The sequence below is a fragment of the Osmerus mordax genome, chromosome 1, assembly GCF_038355195.1.
Source record: "Osmerus mordax isolate fOsmMor3 chromosome 1, fOsmMor3.pri, whole genome shotgun sequence".
Taxonomy (NCBI): Eukaryota; Metazoa; Chordata; class Actinopteri; order Osmeriformes; family Osmeridae; genus Osmerus; species Osmerus mordax.
Window position 1 is genome coordinate 7,543,679 of NC_090050.1, and position 21,490 is coordinate 7,565,168.

At 42.2% G+C, this 21,490-nt stretch overlaps 2 protein-coding genes across 2 annotated transcripts; one reads left to right on the forward strand and one right to left on the reverse strand.

The window, feature by feature from the left end:
* Nucleotides 1-2,303: 2,303 nt before the first annotated feature.
* zbtb49 (zinc finger and BTB domain containing 49) lies at nt 2,304-7,821 on the reverse strand. The gene is made up of 8 exons (XM_067237236.1): nt 7,713-7,821; nt 7,109-7,304; nt 5,814-6,910; nt 5,603-5,649; nt 5,364-5,437; nt 5,069-5,151; nt 4,058-4,219; nt 2,304-3,720 (listed from the first exon to the last, which is right to left on the reverse strand). The coding sequence occupies exons 2-8, from the start codon at nt 7,258-7,260 to the stop codon at nt 2,990-2,992; spliced, it is 2,346 nt and encodes a 781-aa protein (XP_067093337.1). The 5' UTR covers nt 7,261-7,304; nt 7,713-7,821; the 3' UTR covers nt 2,304-2,989.
* Nucleotides 7,822-7,980: 159 nt separating this feature from the next.
* Nucleotides 7,981-20,116, forward strand: lyar (Ly1 antibody reactive homolog (mouse)). The gene is made up of 8 exons (XM_067237249.1): nt 7,981-8,407; nt 8,636-8,750; nt 9,103-9,210; nt 9,322-9,405; nt 9,578-9,926; nt 10,155-10,220; nt 10,850-10,935; nt 19,913-20,116. Exons 1-8 carry the CDS (start codon nt 8,286-8,288, stop codon nt 20,048-20,050), a joined length of 1,068 nt encoding a protein of 355 aa, XP_067093350.1. The 5' UTR covers nt 7,981-8,285; the 3' UTR covers nt 20,051-20,116.
* The last annotated feature ends 1,374 nt before the right edge of the window (nt 20,117-21,490 follow it).

Below are 21,490 nucleotides of genomic sequence, written 5' to 3' on the forward strand. Positions count from 1 at the left end.
GGTGGTGTACCGTCTGGCTGGGGGCTCGTGGTGGTGCTGCACCAGGACAGACTTTCGTCATACTGTCCAATTTCTCCACTGGCTGTTTGGGAGGTGGTCAACAGCAGCACCCCAAACACTGCATATTGTGACTCTCTTCCAGCTGCACCTCCTGAAAGCTTCGGAAGACCCACTCACAAGTGATGGCACCCAGGACATTTGAAGGACCATGTGTTGGGTGATGGGGTGGTCAAGGACGACTGACCCCTCAGGTGGGGCTATGTAGCGACCGGAGGAGACAGTCACACCATTGGTTGACAGTCTGCACTGATTAGCATATGGGTTTATGAGGCTGTTAAGGTTCATGTCATTTAATTGTGTAAATCTGCCTCTGTTTGATTGCTTCAAGCTAGTTCCTCACAATTGACAGTATTTATAAAGATTTTCTTAAAGTAAATATGAAATTATATGAACAAGTTTGATTATGAATTTTATTTGAGAAGTGGTGTGATTTCAGTGAAAAAATGTCACGCCAATGCTACAAGAAAGCATTAGACTGTAGTTATGTTTGATCAGGGTTGATCAATGTGAGCCCTCTGTTGAGAGTCTGAGGGCTCATTTGAATAAGATCTTGTCAAAGGATGAATATCCAACGTCTTTCACTGTAAGGATTGTGAGACTGAGTCTGCGTGATTTAAGTCAGAATTTGCAATGAGAATTGTGTTTTGGAATTTCTTGATTAACAGTGCTGATGATGCTTGCAATCGTCTATCCATCCTGTTCCTTGGGATACTCAGGTTATTGTCTTAGGGGGATACTTTAATGGTGGTGTGAACACAGTTATCTTAAGGGATGTATCTAAAGCAGATCTCATAGCTCAGTCAGAATTCATGAAGTTAAAGACTAAGACATTTATAAACTAAACTTGGGGACTTGGAATGGTATCCAAGCTAGCAACATCTCTGATGAGCAGCAATCAATTCAGACTACTCTTTAATATTTTTTTATAGTACGATAATAAAGTATGAGCATGAAGACTCCTGTTTCCACTTACAAGTACACAAACCTGAATGGGAAATACAAAGTCTTCTTAACCTGTAAGCCTCAAATCATCAAGAATGTATATATTCTGACAGTTGTCTTTTTCTTTCCAGCACCTATGATAGAACCACAGAAGGTATGTCAAGTAGCAGTGAAGGTAGACCCAAACGCAAGAGACACATGCATAATTGAATTGAACCAAAAAAGTGTTTATTAATCAAAGTATTCAGGAACACAGGGAACTACTCACACATCAAGACAAGGATCAGACAAAGACAAACCAAGGAAGAAACCATAAATACATACAAGGACCAAACCAGAGACAGGTGAAATTAATCCAATCAATGAGCAAACCAAAACTAACACACAGACACGGAGAACACACAGGGAAAACATTAGGACACGGACATGGACGTGACACTATCCCTATCTGCGCCATCCTACCCCATAAATCAGAGCTCCAACTTCAAAAGAATTACTAAGGTTTGATCTAGTGGCAATATAAGTCAATCAACAGTGTAACAATATTAAAGAGGGGAGTCAGGTGGCTGAGCGGTTAGGGAATCGGGCTAGTAATCTGAAGGTTGCCAGTTCGATTCCCGGCCGTGCAAAATGACGTTGTGTCCTTGGGCAAGGCACTTCACCCTACTTGCCTCGGGGGGAATGTCCCTGTACTTACTGTAAGTCGCTCTGGATAAGAGTGTCTGCTAAATGACTAAATGTAAATTAAAGAAATACACTTATCTAACATGGATCAAGATCATTAAAGATGAAAAAGGAAGAAGATGCCAATGCCAGGGAAGAAAACAACACAGGGAAACATTAGCTGCACGGCGTGTGCCTTATGTGTGTCTGCCTCTGTATTCTCCTTACCACTGTATGTTTGTTACCTGTGCTATGTTTGTATGTGTATCATGTCTGTATGGAATGGGTGGAACCCTCCAAATACACCATTAATGAAACAGCCATAAAGAGGTTGTTAAAGAGAAATGCCAGTTGGTTGACCTGTAAAGCAGGCTGTGTGTCTGTGTAGTGTGACAACCTGAGTGCAGAGGCAGGAGAAGCCCTGGTCAGCACCAAGGCCAGCACCTGAAACAGCACCCTGGATAGCTTTGTACAGCACATTGCAGGGCCCACTTGCTGACCTTTCCAGCACACACTCTAACTGTACATCACTTCTTGGAAAACTAGGAGGGGCAGGGTTACCACGTTACAGCTTAACTTGGAAACTACAGGTCAACTGTACTCTCCACAGCTGCAATTACACTGGCAACTGCCCTGTTTCAAAAGTATTCCCTGCCAAACCAAGATGTCACATTACCTCAGGGGAGTCAGATGGCTGAGCGGTTAAGGTATCGGGCTATTAATCAGAAGGTTGCCGGTTCGATTCCTGGCCATACTAAAATTATGTTGTGTACTTGGGCAAGGCATTTCACCCTGTACTTACTGTAAGTCGCTCTGGATAAGAGCGTCTGCTAAATGTAATGTAAATGTAGGGAAACACCAGTCAGAACTGTCAAACAAGATCACAGGCAGAGAAGATCACAAGAAAGTTATAAGGAAAGGTTTTTAAGATACAAAAAGGACTCTGTGTAATAAGGTTTTAGTCGTTATAATGAGAAATTTAAATGAAAGCAATTTCAGAAATTGCATCAAGTTTCTAAAAGCAGTAATTCATACACAAATACCTGAGAACAATATTATAAACATTACTGAAAATGATATAATGGCAATGCAGTTGCGAAACATATACATTACTTATGGGTATATAAAATAAGCTTTAATATTACAACATTGTGTTCCATTTACTGTAGTGGTAGACAGAGGTGCCAGAAATGACCAGATATGACCATTAATGTCAAAAAATAAATGCTACTGCAACATTATTACATTAGGAGTGCTCTGTAAAACAAAAAGTGCAGGCTACACTGTACAATTAGGATGCACCCCTATGAACATCACCCACATTTCACTCCATATCATTATCATTTTGCAGTGTTTTCATTGCCAAACCCCACAGTGTCACACTAGAGAAAAACTGCCCTTCGTGGGTCCTATTGTGTGCACCAATGGTCCTGTTTGCCACTGGTTGTCCACAGGTATTGTCCGGTTCAGGTAAGTAATGCTTCCCCATCCCTCCTCGAGTCACTGGACCCGCCTGCATCGACCCTACTGCTCCATTTTCCAAATAAGGACCATAGATGCCATCTTGAGGTAGATGAGGTTTGGACAACTTTAGAAGTTCCGGTGGGTGTTGGGGGGGGGGAGGGAGGCACTTGTCCTGCTGAGAGGAAGAGAGGAGGTGATGGGGGACAAAGGACTGCAGTTCTGGGAGAGTGTTTGAGGTACGTGGGACGCCACGGTGCATGCTGAGATCTGGAGATTCGACATGTGTTGGTGATGGTGAGGACTTGTCCAGTGCCGGGTGGGACATAATTCCGGGGAAAGGCTGCTCGGTGGTAGTGGTACGCAGTTTGCTATGACGGGCCAGTTTGGGGAATAGAGGACCGTTTGAACAACCTGGCTTTTTGTAGACCGCAACGGCTGGGCTGGAATCTGTGGTCCCTTTGCAGTGCATACTGTGTCTCCTCAGAAGCGCAGAACGAGTGAAGCTCTTGCTGCATGAACAGATGTAGGGCCTCTCCCCAGTGTGTGACCGCACGTGTCGCTGCAAGTCACCTGAGCCGATAAAGCACTTCCCTGTAGAGCATGTTAAAGTATTGGTTTTGTAAATGTAACCCTGTAAACGCAAGTCAAAATATACAACCGGCTGCTCACACTGATCACAGAAAGATGCAGCTTCATTTAACTTGATCACTGAGTTTAATTACGAGCTCTTGGTTTCCTAACATTGGATTTGCAATTCCAATCCAACCAAACCTGATATTCTATATTCTATACAGTGTTCAAAGAAAGAAAGAAAGTTTGCATTCTGAGACTAAAGAAAGACTAAACAAGGCCTGCATACGGGTAAATAACTAGAGTTCTACACACCATAAACAGACACCACCGATGGTATATATTGACTGGTACATACCACAGGTATCACAGTGATGTGGCTTCTCTCCAGAGTGTCGGACCTTGTGTTTCAACAGCTTCCTCTGCATGTTGAAAGATTTTCCACACTGGTCACATGTGAACGTCTTATCTGTAGTGTGGGTCTTCTTATGCTCCTTCAAGTTGCTGAAGTTGCTGAATCCTGAGCAAGACAGTCCGGAATGCATTGCATTTCAAGACATTTACAGTACGCTTGGAAAATATTTAGATCCCCTCATTTCAAAAAATTATTTTGTGTGTGTGCGTTCATGTATGGCCCCCTTTTCCAAGCTCAATAAGAGAAATGCATGGAATGTTTAGAAAAATGTTCACAAAGAGAGGCCAGTTTACACACAGCTTGGTTACTACCATCCCAGGTGAGATCCTATGTTACTTTATACAATACAAAATATTTTTATTAATCATGATATGTTTTTTTACTTTCATGTTGTTGTAAGATTCATATTTATATTTGGTGTTAATGCCAGTTCTGCATACAAAAACCAGACTATACAAGACAGAATTAAATGTAATAAACAAGTGTTGATTGATTTAGTGTGATACCATATCAAATCTTTCCTCGGTGGGAATTCAAAATATTGAGTTGAATGGATAAGACCTTCTGACGCTTTAAATTAGCAGCTGGACAGAAAATAATGACTTAAGTAAATGAGTGGTTAAGAAGGTATATTCTTTTGTACCCTTTATTGACTTATTCATGAGGGTACTCAAGGACTTAAGTGCAAATTTAAGTCAAATAGGATAACGATCAAAACTCTTGAGCTTAGTAAAAAAAACAGGGTACATCCTTTACAGTACTATCAAGGCCTCCCTAGTTGAGATATTTTGCTGCTCTGATCTGTAATCACACAGGGCTCACTGAATTGATAGCTACACATCAGAGATGTGGTCAGGATTTTCGGTGTCAAAGTCACTCATGACAAAAGGCCCCGTACTGCAGTATACACTAGGTTTTATGACAGATATTCCAACACATCTTTTTTGCACTCACCATGTCCACATATATCACACAGATGCGGCCTATCTCCTGTGTGCACCACCATGTGTCGCTGGACATCACCCGAGGCAGCAAAACTGTCATAACAATATGACACTCAATAATTATAAAATAATTAAGATAATCCTCATTAGATTTAAATTCTGCAGAGGTAACAGCAAAAAAAGACAAAAATATTGAATAAGAATGATTCTGAATCCAGTGTCACAGCACAAAGAGATAACATACCACTGAATGCAGTACAACAACTTCACCTACAACAACTTGGGTGCTAAACAAGTGACTTTACCTTTTCCCACATAGTTCACAGATGTACGGTTTCTCTCCAGAGTGTCGCCGCAAATGTGTTTGCAAGTTACCTGCCTGTTAAACAATATGCAGAGGAAATGCCAGTCAGCATTTTAGGTATATGCATCCTTTTGTATTGACTCCATAAGAATTGACAGAAACTGCCATGTCCACTGTGTCTTTCTTAATATTACACACTATCAACAATATTTTTTGCAAAAGAGAGCAATAAATTATTACCTGTGAAAAGTTTTTCCCGCACATATTACACTGAAATGGCTTTTCACCTGTCAAAACAACAATGAAAAAAATGATGACCTCCTCATAACGCCAATACAGCATGTTTTTCACTACTAAATTGATCTTTGGGTAATCACAAAAGCTTAAAGGACACTGTCCAGCAGCATTACTCTGGTATTTGGTGGTAAGCCAATGTATGATTGTGATGTACCTGTATGAGACCGCTTGTGGAGCTCAAGGTTGCTCGGGTGTTTAAAGATCTTCCCACAGACAATACAGCAGTACTGCTTATGTCCTGCCATTTCAGCAACGTCATTGACAGCTTTTGAATTAGGCTCATCTTGGTCAGCAGTTGGGGAACTAGAAACTTGAGTGTTTATCACTGACTCCAACAACACTTTACCTTCTACAGCGAGGCAGTCGACACTGACCTCTGGAAGTTCGTTATGGGCCAATGAATTATCTTGCTTCTCTTTGGTGCTGAAAACTGGCTCAGAGATTGGTTCGACACACATCTCTTCTAGGGCCTTCTGGGACCGCAGATAATTATATTTCTTCAGGTACACAGCCTTTTTCGGCCGTACTAGCTTGTTGACTGCAGAGTCCGTTCCTTCAGAGTTAGGAGTGGCTAAAGTTTCTAAAGAGGGCACGCTCAAATTAAAACTCTTTTCAATTTGCGTTGGAGGACATGGAGGGTTTGACTGAACTGTATTCCCAGAACAGACAGGAATACTCCCAGGTTGGGTGACCCCAAATTCTAACTGCTGCACTTCGAGGACCACCAGAGGACCTTGGCCTTCAGTGTTGGCCCTCTGTTTGTACTGCTTGTTATAAAAGTTGCGTAGCTTGTACCCATGGACCAGTTGCTTCTCTGGAGTGGCCTGAGCATTTCCTGTTGTCTCGGTAGCAGTACCCTGAGGCACTGTGATAGGCAGTCTCTTGTTATGGTCAATATCACCACTGCCATAAACTGACTTTTGGGCTTCCGTAGAAGGGCAATGGATGTCTACATCTTGAGAAAGACCTGTTTCAAGGAGGCAGTCATGATCAGAGGTGAGGACACTGGACAGAGAGAACAATGGGGTCTCCACACCTGGAAGAGAGGGTTTAAGGTATGTGCTGCACATGTTCTGTACGTTGGGGACCTGCAAGAACTGGGCAATATCCAATAAGGCCTTCACATTGTCTTGATTGACATCCAGGTGGGAGGTATACATGTAATCCAGTATCTGACCGATTCCCCCGACATCTTGGATGACCAACTGGAATACGTCATTTTTCTGACTTGGCGAATTTTGGAACAAGGACCTGAAAGGCAACAAAAGAAATTATCTGATCTCACAATTTAGCCTTTGCTAAATCCAGTAGTTTGTAGACTAAATAAAACATTTGGCTATTGTGCGTTAGTTGAACGACTCTGTCATTTGAAAGAATGCTAGAATGGCCAGCTACTTCAATATCATACATTAGAATTATATTTATGGTTTCTGATATACTTATAAGCACCTGAAATAGGAACTAAATGCAGCCAGGACATTTTTGTGGGCCTTGAAGCATACTCCTTTGACCACCAGCATGCAGTCACAGAGTAATCCCTGTATCCTTTGCTCTTGCAATTGCTGGAGGAGGTATGAGCTGTGGCTAGACAATGTGTCCATGTTTTCTCATCAGCTGACCACACGAATTCGGCCCATCAATGTAACTAAGGGACAGAGAAAAAACAGTCTGTGCAATGACCGTTCTGGGTCCAACATGTCCTCAGGTAATGTTACTGAATGACATAAGTAGTAATATGCTGACAATTTATTGCCTGTCTGCTTATCATTTATCTATGTAGCATTTAACAAATATAAAAGGGAAGCTAAAACTTAACATCCCTGTTTGTAATACCGCTGAGACTCACATACTATTTGCTTAAAGACCACCCATGACAAAATTGGAGTAAAACACGGCATATTGTTGGTAGGTTTTACGACAACACCATACAGAACAAATAGCATTTGTGCAATTATTGCAAAGCTATGATAACAACATATTGAATCAATGTTGTTAAGTTACTTTGAAATCAATGTTTAATAAAATACTTTTGGGGCTGGTTTGTATAGCTTACCTTTTGGATGATCGGTCACTTTCTGATTCTAAAAAGCTACATCATTTCCGGCAAAACTTCGCCGACGCACTAGAAAACATCAACTGAATGTACGAAAAACATCAACACAATAGAGATCAGCATAAACATGAATCTACGTACATATATATATTTACGTGTTTATATCAACACAATACCAAAACGATCTTCCGTCTCCTAACCCGGAACAGAAATACTTTTTTGCGGAAGGTAAATAACGTTACACTTCCTTAAGATACGCTCGTCATGTGTTCATTGAAAAGTTTTGGTGGTCGACGTATCGGAATCTCCAATATTTTTTAGAGCTAGCTGTGTGTATACAGAATAATGCATTAATATAGCTTAGATTTTTGTACTTACATTTTTAAAAACCGGCACAATACTTAAGACAAATTAACAAGGCTACGTTAGTTTATGGGAAGCTATCCGCCGCATCCGTCTAAGCAGTGCCGCATGTTGCACTGATACTTATTTTAAGCGGTTCTTACAATCGAATTAAAGATTGTTGTCTGGCTTGTTTGTAGTGCTGTCGGGAAGAGGAAAGTAACTCAGACCATGGTTTTCTTTACGTGCAATGCATGTGGCGAATCTCTGAAGAAAGCTCAAGTCGATAAACATGTGAACATGTGCCGTGGTTGCCAAATGTTATCATGCATAGATTGCGGGAAAGACTTCTGGTAAATGGAATACAATGTTGTATTTCACACGCGACATGTTGATTTTTACCTAGCTATGTTCATCTTGAAGCGTTAACCACCATACACATACCCAGGCTGAGAATATCATATACTTGGTCAGACAGGCAGTTTACACTAACTAGAAGTTAGTGTTAGTAGCAGCAGTTAATGTGCATCGTAAGAAATGTGAAACTGGCGTAAGTTTTTTTTGCGATTATTTTCAAACAGGGGAGAAGACTACAAGAACCACATCAAATGCATCACTGAGGATCAGAAGTATGGAGGCAAAGGCTTTGAGGCCAAGTCAAATAAAGGGGAATTTAAACAGCAACAATGGATTCAGGTAGATCAGATTCAACGTCGCACTTCAGTCGCCAACTGTAGCCTACAACAGTTGCCTATAGGTGATAGTTGTTTAGGAAGGTATCATTGACTCTCCTAAATACGATATGAATTTGAGGATGTGTACTAAGGTGTATGTTGAATGAAAAGTGTGCCTTTAAACCAACACATCAATTATTATATTCGTATTGTGACATTGTGCACACCATGATATTCCTGCAGTTGTTAGTATAACTTAGTCAAGAACTACTTATGGAATGTGATGTGCTTCTAATTAAACTGGTAATTAGTTCATGGGTATTTGTGGTAGACAATTTTACATTTGGTAAATTACTTATTTTATTTTGTCTCAGAGAATCCATGAATCCATGAATAAACAAGGAGTCAGCGCCATGCTGAAAGACGTTCTTAACCAAGTCAGTTCGTATGACAATGTTCCACGAAAAAAAGCAAAGTTTCAGGTTGGTTGTTTCACACTTCCTGATAAACATTATTAGCAGCAAAACATTGATTTGTCATTTATCAACAACACAAATATCAGCTTGTTAAAGTTTTGGGGTTCTTCTCCTCAGAACTGGATGAAAAATAGTTTAAAGATTTACAACCCTACTCTACATGCCCAAGTGTGGGACATCTTTTCAGCAACTACCGACAATGTAAGTATGACAATCTCTTCAGGGAGTCTGTCATTTTTATTAAAACCACCAAGCAATATATGCTTAAAGATTATCATAAGGATCTCCAAAGTCCAAACTGATCTGATTACAGTAAGGGGCTAAGATAAGAGGGACTATGAAAGATAATTCTGTCTTTAATGAATGCCATCAGCCTCCTGAAGTCCCTAAGAAAACGGAGGAACCAAAGCATCCTGTGTCCGAGAACAAGGCAGACACCAATGGAAGTCAACCAACCTACCAAAATGGAGCACAAGAGGAGCTGGCTCCTGACAAGAAGAAGCTGAACAAGCGAGAGCGCAAGGAGGCAAGACAGAAGAAGAGCGGGAAAATCAAGAAAGGTCAGGAAAATGATGGTTCAAAGGATCAGCAGGAGGAGGCCAACAAAGGAAAGACCAAGAAAAGAAAGAGAAGCTCTGCGGAGGAGGGTGGAGAGGAGAACGGGTACACTGGAGAACGGAAATCTACTAAGAAACAGAAGAAAACCAAGGATAGTTGTGAAGGTGCCGTTTACAATAGTTTCAACCAGTTTTTACATTTACATTTAGTCATTTAATTTGATCAGATTTTTGGCAGGTGACAGTAACTCTTCCATGTGGGTGAGACAGTGACGTCCTGTTTGAGTTGGGAGTCAAAATTGCCTCATCTGATTGGAGTAGCTGTGCCTAATGGAAGCAATGGAATGAGCGTGTTTTAGCGTGTTTTTTTTCTTCTTTTCATCTCTTCAACAGATAACCAAAACACAGAGGTTGCTGAGGAACCGACAGAGCAATCTCAGAGTGAAGCAGGTTCTAAAGGTACCCTTCCTCCAAGAATGCAATATAGACTTTAAGTTTTGAATAAATCTGTCATGGTTTTATTGTTATAAAAGAGGTGTTCTTTGTAGCCCGTTAGATGTGTGAAGAAGTGTAGAAGTGAAATATTGGTACAGTTTTGAGTAGGGCCATGACACTAGGCATGCTTTTTGCACACAGAACATAAGCTGATATGTCTTTTCCTGTTGGTAGCCTGTAACAATTTATTTTAGGTAAAAATGTGCATTCTAACATAAAATTTAAATAGGATATAGAAATCTCTGTAGTATAAAAATATTAAGTTGCGCCCTCGTATCTCACCAAGTAGGACGAGTTCCTTATGGGTTGAGGCCTTAAAAGGCTGCAGGCCGGGTTTGATTCCGGTTTTGGAAATTTCTCCATGTCTTTGCCTCTCTCCCTCATACATCTCCCTGTCTCTCTTGTCTCTCTTTCTGTCCAATGAAGCTGAGAAAGGCAAAACAAATTCAGATCTCAGCTCAAAACAAAACATAAATTGGTATATCTGTAAGCAGGCCTTGTATCCACTAAGGGGCAGTATTATTACATGTTCTTACACCTGATGGGACAAGTTTTATACAACCACAATGATCCATGATATGTTTGACTCCAAGGTAAATTCAATTGGAAGGGAACAATCAAGGCAGTCCTCAGACAATCACCACAGGAGGGTCTCTCTGTGAAGAAACTCAGGAAGAAGGTACATGCACTTTCCCCTTACACACACCAATACAAATGTATTGTTAATCACACTAACTTCATACTGGGTTTCACACAGTGGTGAGACAAAAGTTGGTGAATGCTTTAAAATGTATTGGATCCCTGCATTTGTTGTAAAATAGGATCTGGACAAACTCCCGTTGTACAATCTCTGCTTAGAATCTGGTTCAGTAATAAGTATTACTAGTAATACACATAATTTTATTTGGCGGTATGGTTCAGCTTCGTGACAGCTCTCTGCCTGAGAAACCCAACCCAAGTCATCAGTTGCAGAGCTAAGATATCCATAATTCACTTTCAATACAGATTAGCAAAGATGGAGCCATGGGTGGAGAAAGAGGTGGTCATGGGAACAACGAAAATTATAAGTATTTGTAACGCACTTACTTAGCGGTAATCTCAGTATTTCTGGTCTTAAATAGATCACCGTTTTAACGTTGGTGAGGATGACTGGATGAGTGAATATGACCAATATTGCTCACCGGCCCCTCTTGCTTGAACCAGCTTTGTTTCGCTTGTCTAAAATAGGTTAGAAATATATATTTAATGCCTATGAAATTACCGCAACTTTCACTGTCATTCTTAAAAAATAAATTGGATGAACCTTGGGATTTGGTAGCTTCTAACATGTCTAGTTTCCACTACTATCAATAATGAATGGTTTCCCTCAATTATTGCAAGCTGTCTGGGCCCTGAGTCAGCAAAACAGGCTGAAACGTTGATAATATTCCCAACCCCGTGCTGTTGGAACAAGATTTTTGCGACTGAGTGTACTCTTAGGTATTTCCCCCAAACACAATGGTCTTTTAAACCTGAACTAGAGAGGTACAATTTCTGGGGAAATTGTGGGGTGTGATTTTTTGTACGCCCTTCGACTGGTTTGCTCCTGCGATTCACACACAGCAGAAGTCTAGTAGTTAGCTAGATCTACAATTTACCGGGGCTAGGTCTGAATCTAGGAGCAAAACGGAAGAAACAGCTACCAGCTGTAGATATATGCAGGTAGCAACGCTAGTGCTAAATAAGTATTTAGCTGGTCGGCTCCATGACGCCGGGTAAGTAGGGCTCGTGAGATTGCACACCAAAAGAACGAAGGGGAACCCACTTGTCTAGAACCCACTTGTCTAGCAGATTAAGACATGTTCGTAGGTATCTAGCGTAAAGTAGCCTCAACTGGCCTAGACTTTTAGCTACGGCACTCAGGGCCAGGTTAAGGTCATCTGGGGCCCGGGGCAGAAGCCTCCCCGAGCCCCCGCCAAAGATTTTATTATTATTACTATTATTTTTATCAATATATATATTAGAGAGAGAGAGAGAGGGATTGGTAATTAAATTATGACAGACATAATGTAAAAAATAAATTTATCAGTCTGTGATAGGCCTGCATTGTAACAGGTACCCATTGGAACATGCAGTCTAGCGTGCACACACACAGCCCAGCGAACACGTAGGCCTATATACAAACAAGTCTATTGAACAATTTAATTATCAGGTTGTGGCCGCCTACTGAAAAGAACATGGGCTAATCAGTGTGGGACTAGTTTAAGTCCACTTGCCTACTTTTTTTGAAGGCAAAGTCACGAATCACATCGTTGAAGTCAATTTGGCAAAGCAGGTCAAACTCTGTTGACATCACAGTCAAGAAGTTCAATCTTGTCTCCGTCATGGTCGTCCGAAGACGTTTTTATAAGTCCCAGCTTCGAAAACCATCTTTCACCGGTAGCATTTGACACAGGGAGGGTCAGATAAGTCCTCAATACAATATCCACGTTGGGAAAAGCACATTGTAGCTGCTGTTCTTTTAGGAGCCTCATCATATTACTGGGTGAGAGATCGGTGGTCATGTTCCTACACAATGAAACAAACTGGACAAGCTCATCTTCAATTTCGGGCTGCAGGTCTGTGCTGTAAGTCTGTACGAGATTGCGAGAGGCTGTGCGCATCTCAATAGTGGACAGGGTATGCAGATTAGTCAAGAACCCAAATTGACCCGAGAGTTCTCCATAGGCATTGCATCTCTGGCGCAGCATGCTCACTAGAGTTTCAATGATTACATAAAACACCTCAGCCCAAAATGTTTCGCTACCAGTGAGGATGTGATCATCCGGGGTGCCTGCTTCATCGGCTCTCTTCTTTCGTGTCACTTGGTGCGTTGTTTCTGACCTGTACTGTTTGGTAAGACATGTGCTTGACGGCCAGTTCCAGTTCTTCAAAGCTGTTGCGCAAATCCTGAACGAAATCAATCCGTGATCGAATCAAGGCTACAGCCTTCACGAGATCCAAGTCCGGCGTTTGAAGGACTGTGCTTGTCGTCTGGAACCTCTGCAGGATTTTGTTCCAAAATATGCTCAAGAAAGCATTCTCTAGTCTGTTCATTTTTTTGACAAGGGATTTTTCTTCATCTTTAGTGTCACTTGTATCATTTGACAAGCTGCTCAAGACGTCATGTATATTTCGATAGTTAATGGAAAGCGCTTTAGTGGCCTGTGCGTGGGAACCCCACCTTGTGCATGACAGTGACTTTAATGTCTCCATGTGATTGTTTTCATTTGGTTCAAGTCCATCCATTAAAACCTTCCATCGCCGTGGAGATCCTGAGAAAAAATTGTAGCAGGATTGCACAAATCTGAAAAATGAGGTTGCCTCTGCACAGCAGTCAACACTGTTCATTCCAACTAGATTAAATGAGTGCGCTGTGCAGGGTATCCAGTTTGCCAAGGGGTTTACCTCTTGAATTCGCCCTCTCAGGCCTTTGTAGACTCCTGAAATATTAGATGCGTTATCACAACATTGTCCCCTACAGTTTTTGATGTCAAGGTCAGTTTCGTTGAGAATCTGTGAGACTGATCCAAAAAGCGCTTCGCCAGTGTGGCTGAAAATGGGAACGAATGCCAAAAACCTCTCAAACACTTCGCCCTGTTCTGACACATAGCGGACCACAAACGACAGCTAATCAATGTGAGCCAAAGCTGGGGTAGAATCAACAATCATTGCGAATTACTTTGATCTCTGTACTTGGCTAATGATTTCTGCTTGCACGCGTTTACCCATTAGTGCTATGAAATCCTCACAAATTGTATTAGAGAGATAGGAGGTTGTCCCCTTCCCCTTGTTCCCATATTTCTTAATGTGTTCTGCTAAGAAAGGGTCAAACTTGCTGAGAAGCTCTAGTATCCCGAGGTAATTGCCATTACGTGGTGATCCGAAAGTCTCCTCACTTCCCCGGAATGAAAGACCGCGCTCTGACAGAAACCTAGTCACCTCAACCACTCGCTTAAGAACCTGTCGCCAATAGCTCTCCTCATCTTTGCACTGCTGGATTAATTCACAGTCAATTCCCTGGGCCTGTGTTCGTGTCAGACAGACCAGGACAGCGTTTCTATGCGACTGGCTTTTCTCATGCTCCTCCACACGGAAGCTATGCTTCCAGTCGGAAAAACCGGAGCAAGAAAAAGATGTAGTAGTCTCACTGAAGAGCCGACAGAAAAAGCAAAACACATTCCCTGTCGATGGAGAATAAACTAGCCAGTCCCTAGGAACAAGCTCTCCATTACACATTTTACGGGTGAACAGTTATTTGCTCAGGTATCTTTTTACATTTTTGTACACACGCTCAGATGCTGTAAAGGAGGCTTCTTTGTTCTGGCACATTAGTGATGCTTTAACTCCTTTGTTAATCCAATAGCGCTGTAAATCATCTGTCACTGGCCCCCAACATGCAATGTCAGTAGAAGCTATTTCTTCAGGCCTGCTAGGAGAACATGTCACTAAGTCAGATGATCTGTCACCTAAAATGCTCCTCTTCCAGCAGCACCGAAACTTCGGCAGGAGCAGGGGGGGGGGGGGGCGGGGCCGATAGCGGTAACAACGTTGTCACTGTCACAGTAGTAGGCCTGCTATTTTGATCATCATCAGGGGGGCAATCGATACTTTTGAAAAAAGTTGAACGTTTTGGGGTTTTACTTAAAACATCTGCCTGTCGCTCTCTTTTGCTGATTTAATTTTTCGTTTTTTAGCCCCACTTTCATATTTTCTTATCGTTTCATGCGAAGCCATTGTCTCCAGGGCCAGGTTAAGGTCAACTTGTCTTGCATGCTTTGATACCGGCAACGACACGTGACGCAGCGTGTCACTGACGCTAAGAGAACGTGGACTTCACTACCGGTGGGTAAATGCATCAAAAATATGATAATTATTTTTTTAATCGCCCGCGCCGGGGGCCCCTAGTGGCCGGGGCCCCCTAGTGGCCGGGGCCCCCTAGTGGCCGGGGCCCCCTAGTGGCCGGGGCCCCCTAGTGGCCGGGGCCCCCTAGTGGCCGGGGCCCCCTAGTGGCCGGGGCCCCCTAGTGGCCGGGGCCCGGGGCAGCAGCCCTTCCTGCCCATTGCACAAACGTGGCCCTGATGGTACTAATGCTGAGGTCTCGTTGATATCGCTGTCTGACTTACTAGAACGTCGTATCTATGCGTCGTTGATGACGTTGTGACGTTAGGCTAGCACTGAGTTCCCTTTGGCCACACTAGGCACTTTTTGCCACAAAAACTGAATTGAAACCTAAACCGTGTAACGGAACGTAAATCCCAATAGAAGCAACGCAATCGCTAACAAGACAAACCTTTTTTACACGGGCGTTGTCTATGTAGTCCAAATATTGAGGGATCCTTAGCGGTGGGAAAAGAATAAAAAGAATAATATATGTGAGAAAACAATGGCTGTGCTCGCCGAAGGCTTGAGCACACCCAACTAGATTTTGATCCTTCATTAATGCATCAGAGTTGTCATGTGCATTTGTGCACATGCACACAGGGTGAGGATCCTTTAAAAGCTAAGAATGCCCACCAACCACACCACTGCACATGGGCAAGTAAAAAATAATTTTATATAAACTCCTCAAAAAAAGTTCTGAAATGTTATCTCGGTCGATTATTTCTCCACTTTAATAATACCACTTGGTATTGTATTTTATACCGTTGGAAAGCCTGATTAGTCACCTTTACAACGAGGTACAACTTGTAAGGATCGTGCATTCATGGAATGAGCAACACAGCTAACCGTGTGGGTAGCGGCCCAAATTCTTTTGCCAAAATCCCCTGCAATATTCTTCTGTTGGTATTCACTCTCGTTTGGAGTTGCTTGGTGGATTGGATTATTGCAGTCTCTCACAGTAATAAGGAAAAAACAACACATATTGGCCATTTTTACACTTTATTCCTTTTACACTGTCAGGGACCTCAGTAGCGTGTGGAAGATCCATACGCAGCCACAACAGCTTGGCACCTCCTCCTCATGGGATCAGCTTGGGCGTGCTGTACGTGGCAGAGTGACCAACGCAAACATGTTGGCTGACTTGCAACAAATCCTGGTTGAGGAATGGGGTGCCATCCCACAGCAGTGTGTGACCAGGCTGGTGACCAGCATGAGGAGGAGGTGCCAAGCTGTTGTGGCTGCGTATGGATCTTCCACACGCTACTGAGGTCCCTGACAGTGTAAAATGAATAAAGTGTAAAAATATGCCAATATGTGTTGTTTTTTCCTTATTACTGTGCCTTATTATTCTTTATTATTACGGTGGGAGAGTGCAATCATCCAATCCACCAAGCAACTCAAAACGAGAGTGAATACTAACAGAAGAATATTGCAGGGTATTTTGGCAATTTTTTTGTGGCCGCTACCCACACGGTTAGCTGTGTTGCTAATTCCATGAATGCACAATCCTTACAAGTTGTACCTCGTTGTAAAGGTGACTAATCAGGCTTTCCAACGATATAAAATACAATACCAATTGGTATTATTGAAGGGGAGGAATCATCGACCGTAATAACGTTTCCAAACTTTTTTTGAGGTTTATAGTTCCCAGAGTCGGAGGAGAATGTGGTACCACTGGAAAGATGCTCGCAGGTGCAATCCTGTGACTAACGCCTATGGGATGTGACAACCATTTATGTTTGACTGGAAGTGTATTCATTACTCAAGCAGATGTATTACATAAATCCAATCAGTTGAGGATTTTATACAATAATAAGTTTCACACTTACAGAAGTGTGAATTATATTTAGCGTACATTAGCCTAAATATGTGGTTCTAGATGTAGCAATGTGTTTTGGATGTTGAATGTCTCCATATACACTCACCGGCCACTTTATTAGGTACACCTGTTCAATTGGTTGTTGACACAAATAGCTAATCAGCCAATCCCATGGCAGCAACTCAATGCATTTAGGCATGTAGACTTGGTCAAGACAACTTGCTGAAGTTCAAACCGAGCATCAGAATGGGGAAGAAAGGGGATTTAAATGAACGTGGCATAGTTGTTGGTTCCAGACAGGCTGGTCTGAGTATTTCAGAAACTGCTGATTTACTGGGATTTTCACGCACAACCATGTCTAGGGTTTACAGAGAATGTTCAGAAAAAGAGAAAATATCCAATGAGCGCAAGTTGTGTGGATGAAAATTCCTTGTTGATGTCAGAGGAGAATGGGCAGACTGGTTCAAGATGATAGAAAGGCAACAGTAACTCAAATAACCACTCGTTACAACCAAGGTATGCAGAATACCGTCTCTGAAAGCACAATACGTCGAACCTTGAAGCAGATGGGCTACAGTAGCAGCAGAAGACCACACCGGGTGCCACTCCTGTCAGCTAAGAACAGGAAACTGAGGCTACAATTCGCACAGGCTCACCAAAATTGGACAATAGAAGATTGGAAAAACGTTGTCTGGTCTGATGAGTCGCAATTTCAGCTGTGACATTGACGGTAGGGTTAGAATTTGGCGTAAACAACATAAAAGCATGGATCCATCCTGCCATGTATCAACGGTTCAGGCTGGTGGTGGTGGTGGTGTAATGGTGTGGGGGATATTTTCTTGGCACGCTTTGGGCCCCTTAGTACCAATTACATTACATTTATGCATTTAGCAGACACTTTTATCCAAAGCGACTTCCAAGAGAGAGCTTTACAAAAGAGCATAGGTCACTGTTCATAACAATGAGATAGACCCAAAGATTGCGAGCAGCCAAAACATGAAGCATACATTGTGGAAAACCAAATAAGTGCCAAAGGGAAGAACCATAAGAGCATGCAGTTAAACAAGTTACAATTGAACATGAAACTCCCCACAAGAGTGCAAAAGTGTACCTGTAGAAAAAAAACAATCAACAGTAAAATATTTCACAGTGAGTACAAGAATTTGAAACCGTTACAACTAACCAACAATTTGAAACCGTTACAACTAACAGACAAGAGCAACAAGTCTCTCAATACGAGTCATTGTGATCCTGGAGGAAACTAACATCAGGGCCAGCCAAGCATTCCCAAGTGCCGTTGTACTCCCGGAACAAGTGCGTCTTGAGCCTTTTCTTGAAGGTGGGAAGACAGTCAGTGTCCCTGATGGAGGTGGGGAGTTGATTCCACCATTGGGGGGCCAGACAGGAGAAGAGCTTGTGTTGGGACCGGGCGCTCTTGAGCGGTGGGACCACCAGACGGTTGTCAGAAGAAGACCGTAGGTGGCGGGGGGGTGTAAGGCTGGAGCATTGTTTAAAGCAACAGCCTACCTGAGTATTGTTGCTGACCACGTCCATCCCTTTATGACCACAGTGTACCCATCTGCTGATGGCTACTTCCAGTAGGATAATGCACCATGTCACAAAGCTCAAATCATCTCGAACTGTTTTCTTGAAGATGACAATGAGTTCACTGTACTCCAATGGCCTCCACAGTCACCAGATCTCAATCCAATAGTGCATCTTTGGGATGTGGTGGAACGGAAGATTCGCATTATGGATGTGCAGCCGACAAATCTGCAGGAACTGCATTATGCTATCATGTCAATATGGACCAAAATATCGGAGGAATGTTTACAACACCTTTTTGAAAGTATGCCAAGAATTAAGGCAGTTCTGAAGGCAAAAGGGGGTCCAACCCGGTAGTAGCGAGGTGTACCTAATAAAGTGGCCAGTGAGTGTGTGTGTGTGTGTGTGTGTGTATATACATACATATTTGTTTTAAATCTACATCGGCAAGCTTCCATCTCAGCCTCGTGAATTTTGTCTCAATCTCTGCCTAGTTACTCATCGTTTCACACAGCCTGTATATCAATCCGCATTTCTTTCCATTCCACTTCTTTCCATTCTTCTCATTTGACGTCCTCTTTCAAGGCCAAGTACGGTTTCCATACCAAAGAAAGCAATTGACCGAGAATGCAAACCAATTCCCCTTTTATTGAGGATGCATGGGTTGGTGATGGGTTCCCTCTGGGGATGTCAGATGTATCCCCAGAGGGAATGCATTTGACATCCCAGAAGTCATTGCATTGCATCCGTCTTCACAATCTTTCAAGACCATTCTTCTTAACCCTTGTGCTGCCTTCGGGTCACATGACCCAAAGGTTCATAACGAACCATCGTTGTGTTTACCCAATTTTACCCAATACAAAAACAAATAAAATAATTTTCTTTTAACTTTTGCAATGTGGGGGGTCTGAGACAGCCCAACGATTAAAAGAAAATGCTTCACTTTGTTTTTGTATGCGGTAAAGTTGTCGCAATACGACTGTGGGTCACAATGACTGATGGGTCAGAATGACCCGAAGATAACACAAGGGTTAAGAATGTTCTTCACGTTCTTCGGACTGATAAATGACCGCACCGCATTTTGTACCGTCAAACACCTGATTTGAACACCTGGTTATAGGCAACAGCAACTTACTCAATTCTGGAATTATTTACTCAAATTTGGTATACAAGATACCAAATTCTTGTAAATATGTGCATTGCACCACTGCCTTAGCTGGCACCCCAGAGACTTTGTGGTTCCTTGTTGGCGCCCCTGTATTGCAGAAAGCTATATTTTGGTCAATGCTACAAAAACTACACCTGACTGTCATTATGCTGTTCGTAACACCTGGCATTGTTCTCATCATTTTGATAATTGACCTGATTCGCATCATCTTATTTTTCACAGGTTTTGGCAGCGTACTACGCATGCATCGGAGAAAAGAACTTCAAATCGGAAGAGGAAGTGTGCGCAATCTTCAACAAGAAGATTAGTAACAATCCCAAGTTTCGAGTTTTGAAAGACAAAGTTCGACTTATCAACTAGTCTGTTCAGTGCCAGAACTTGTCATATATGTAATGTTTGTAAAGATAAACCATCTTTATTATGAAATGCAGGATGAGTCAATTAATTCCAGAGAGATGAAAACTTTCACACTTGACAAATAACTATTGATATTTTCTAGTTGCTCCAAGAAAGTTTCTTGGGATTTATAACTAGACAACCTTGCAACTAGACACCTTGCACCTGCTGCTAATACTACCCGTACCCTGTATTTGATAGAACTAGTGCAATGAATGATCCATGGCTCCATCGCTCTGCCAATCGCAGGTTAGCTAAATTAAGAATGTGCTTTCTCTCGTCCATTTCCCTATTTCACAGTTCGCTGAATAACCTTGTCAGTTAGCCTGTAAATGGTAAACTGGCTATACAATTCATTAGTCATGGGGGTTGCTTGCTAGCAAACATTAGCTGTTGAAAGCCAGACCATGTTGTATATCTAGGTAGTTTACGCTAGCTTGATAGATATAAAGCTAACCTGTGCTTTTACTTCTCTTGACGGCCTCATACAACCAGAAACCTATCCTTGACTCTTTTGCCGCCATTTTGCTTTTTCAGTTGCTAGTTTCTTTGAATCTTGTTGCTGTGTTTACAACAAACTAGTACAATGCCTGAGATGCAGCTAGTAATTAAAATGTTGGTTAGTTTATTCTGTGTTATTATTGGAGTTTGTGCGCATGTGTAAAAGAGATGCTTTTGACAATGCTGGCAGTTTTTGCCTTGAAGCTTGTGCTCCTTTCCCTGGAAGAATCCTTCATTGGTCATCGCAAGCGTTATGCAACTCTTCCTTTTTTTCTACATATACTGTACAGACTAATAAGTGTTATTATACACTCCTTTTTTATTTCTTATTTGTCAACAAGAGTGCCACTTAGCACAAGTTATCCTCAAATGTGTCACCAGTGGATAATATGGCAGTTGTGGAGCGCACTAGCTCTGTTTCACATTCCAACCCCACATCGAGGCTGGGAAATGGTACCTTATCTGCTAGATTGGATTTTGAAGGGGTTTGTGAAGGAGAGAGGGAAAAGGGGTAGAGGTGCACCTGAGGTGAATTTGACTCTCACACGGGACGGGGGCTAATGCACATTCCTCGGCACCCCGAACAGGGTTCACTTGGCCAGGTACACAGAAGCTCCATAGATTTAAGACACTGGTGTCAGCCGCAGGTGAAGTTTTAATGCTGTCTGATTTTCCACTGCTAGAATGAGCAGCCTTTTTCAACCCCCCCACTAACACACACACACGACATGCACACTCAAACACACTAGATGGGACATACTGAAGGAAATCTCCTCAGCTTTATGAACCTCTGCTAATCCTGTGGAGTTTAACACTGATCCTCATTCAGCCTAGTGCTTACCTGTAACTGTAGATTGCATACTATTGGTATTAGTAAACCTGTTTGTCAAGCCTGCACGCATT

Bases quoted from the DNA above. Each gene is read 5' to 3' on its own strand.
- zbtb49 (XM_067237236.1), bottom strand. From the start codon at position 7,260: ATGGACACATTGTCTAGCCACAGCTCATACCTCCTCCAGCAATTGCAA. The intron at 4,220-5,068 runs GTGAGTGCAAAA...TGTCTTGCTCAG, and splicing joins GTGTGATATATGTGGACATG to GATTCAGCAACTTCAGCAAC. The intron at 3,721-4,057 runs GTATGTACCAGT...CATGCTCTACAG, and splicing joins ACATCACTGTGATACCTGTG to GGAAGTGCTTTATCGGCTCA.
- lyar (XM_067237249.1), top strand. From the start codon at position 8,286: ATGGTTTTCTTTACGTGCAATGCATGTGGCGAATCTCTGAAGAAAGCT. The intron at 8,408-8,635 runs GTAAATGGAATA...ATTTTCAAACAG, and splicing joins GATTGCGGGAAAGACTTCTG to GGGAGAAGACTACAAGAACC. The intron at 9,406-9,577 runs GTAAGTATGACA...GAATGCCATCAG, and splicing joins TTTCAGCAACTACCGACAAT to CCTCCTGAAGTCCCTAAGAA.